The sequence below is a fragment of the Mercurialis annua genome, linkage group LG6, assembly GCF_937616625.2.
Source record: "Mercurialis annua linkage group LG6, ddMerAnnu1.2, whole genome shotgun sequence".
Lineage (NCBI taxonomy): Eukaryota > Viridiplantae > Streptophyta > Magnoliopsida > Malpighiales > Euphorbiaceae > Mercurialis > Mercurialis annua.
This window is the reverse complement of record NC_065575.1, coordinates 40,007,306-40,009,507: the sequence shown is the minus strand read 5'-3', so window position 1 is coordinate 40,009,507 and position 2,202 is coordinate 40,007,306. Positions and strand designations below refer to the sequence as shown.

The 2,202-nt window shown below is 30.7% G+C and overlaps 1 protein-coding gene across 1 annotated transcript; it reads right to left on the bottom strand.

Annotated features, from left to right (window-relative positions):
• Positions 1-761: 761 nt before the first annotated feature.
• LOC126687876 (uncharacterized) lies at positions 762-1,389 on the bottom strand. The gene is made up of 3 exons (XM_050382430.1): positions 1,345-1,389; positions 1,101-1,192; positions 762-999 (listed from the first exon to the last, which is right to left on the bottom strand). The coding sequence occupies exons 1-3, from the start codon at positions 1,387-1,389 to the stop codon at positions 762-764; spliced, it is 375 nt and encodes a 124-aa protein (XP_050238387.1).
• Positions 1,390-2,202: the final 813 nt, after the last annotated feature.

The window sequence follows — 2,202 nt, the reverse complement described above, 5'->3', positions numbered from 1 at the left end:
CATGTTTTGTTTTAAAATTAGTTTATTAAATAAGCTTTTTTCATACATGTATCATTTATGTATATTATATGTATCTTACAGTTGTTTTCATTTTAAGTTTACATTTTTGATATGTTAGGTCATGTTCGGTTTTAAAATTAGTTTACGAAATAAGCTTTTTTAATACATGTATCATTTATGTATATTATATGTATCTTACAGTTGTTTTCATTTTAAGTTTACATTTGTAGGTTCTAAGATCTGTGTTTTTTTTAAATATTATATACTGTGTTGGTGATTTCAATCCTGTTTCTTTTGCTCCATTACAGAATCGGTTGATTGATACCTATTTCCCAAATAGTGAAGTTACTCGAGATGGATTGGGTGTCATATTTTTGAACAAGGTTTTCAAGTTGGATGAAGACGCGGTTAAATTGGCTGTAATTTATTATGTTGTATAATGTATGTATAATATATGTTATTCTGATATTTAAAGTTATTATGTTGTATAATGTATGTATCTTACATATATAATAAATGTATCTAAACTTAACATGTTACCGGATATGCATATATAAATTTTCTTGTGATACTAAATGTAATACTTGTGTATCATTTATGTATCAGACTTGTATAATATATGTATCTGCAATTAATATCATATCGGATATGTATGTTCTGTGCAATTAGAAATTGACATACAACAATCTTTAATGTATCAGAATTGTATATAATACTTGGAAATTTATAATAGAATAAAAAATACTGAAAGAAATGATAATCTAGGTAGCTTTAGGTATGTTTCGGCATGTTTTCCTATTATGTCCAGCTTGTCCGCATTTTCCACATTTCCCTTTTTTCGGATTTTCCCACTTTGACGTGTACCTACTCTTTTTAGGCCTTCCAGTTCTTGTTCTATGTTGGGGTGGTAAGACAATCATGTTCTTGATATGTTCTGGAATAATCCATTCTTCTTCCTTCTCCAATGGATATACGGTTTCAGAATATGTCGCTAAATAGCTGCATTTGTATAGTATCTTGAACAGTACGCATAAGGTTCAATCTTCTTGTCGGCTAGAAATGCTACGTCATGTTTACAAGGAATTTCATCGATATCAAACTTTTTGCATGTACATGTTCTCTTGACCATATTGACTGTGTATTCTTTACCATTCTCGAGAACTGTTATGATATCATCTGAAGATGGTTTCACCTAGTATAATAAAAACAATATCAAGATACCGTTTATATACATATTTGATACATAGAAGAAACAAATTTATGAAGTTCACAGCAAGTCAGATATATAAAATATACATACAACATAAAATAGTGTTTGTACTTTATAATATGAGATTTACATACCTGTAGTTTCAGTGAATTAATGTAATTGACGCTTTCAGATACCATTTATATGTATCATCGATACATTTTACAAAAATATTCTTTTGACATGATTTAACTGTCTTTTGCTGGTAGTGATTATTAATTGCATGAAGTCGTAAGCATGCTTGAAGAGTTGCTTTATCTTTGAAAGATTGTCCAACTGTCAGATCTATATCTTGTAGTGGATCTGATACTGATTCTTGATTTTGATCATTGTTATAGTCTATTGTATCAATTGCAAGAAGTAGGGGTGTGCACGGTTCGGTTCGGTTCGGTTTGGAGTGCACTTTGCCATAACCGAACCAAACCACCCCTAAATAATAAGAACCAAACCACCCACTTCGGTCAACGGTTTTTTCGATTCGGTACACCGAAATTTCGGTTTTAACCGACCGAACCGCACCGTTTAACCGAAATTCCAAAAGCATCAAATTCAAAAAAAGAGAAATTAAAAGCTAAAATAAAAACAGATATTTTAAATGAAAAATACAAATTCTAGAACCATAAACCAAATCAACAAGAATCATCTCAACAAATTAAAAAACAAAGTTAATATATAAAACTGCAAAAAAAAGAATAATTACTTTTTTCTTTACGATTACAGATTTAAAATTAAAAAAGATATTCTAAATAAAAATTCCACGCCGGCCGGAGATCATGAAGCGGAAGCCCTTATCATTGACGGCTAGCCAATCTACACTGATCATCACTGCCGACACCGACCAAATGATGAAGCAGCAGCCTTCATCCGAAACTTGATTACCCGTCCATGTCGCACCAATTTACAAGAAAGATGAAAAATGAAGAATGAAGTTTTTGATGTGATTTAAGGTTTAA

Coding starts and splice junctions, on each gene's coding strand:
- LOC126687876 (XM_050382430.1), bottom strand. CDS start 1,389: ATGGTATCTGAAAGCGTCAATTACATTAATTCACTGAAACTACAG. Junction 1,193..1,344: donor TTAATTCACTGAAACTACAG/GTATGTAAATCT, acceptor TTATTATACTAG/GTGAAACCATCTTCAGATGA. Junction 1,000..1,100: donor AGAACATGTACATGCAAAAA/GTTTGATATCGA, acceptor ATACAAATGCAG/CTATTTAGCGACATATTCTG.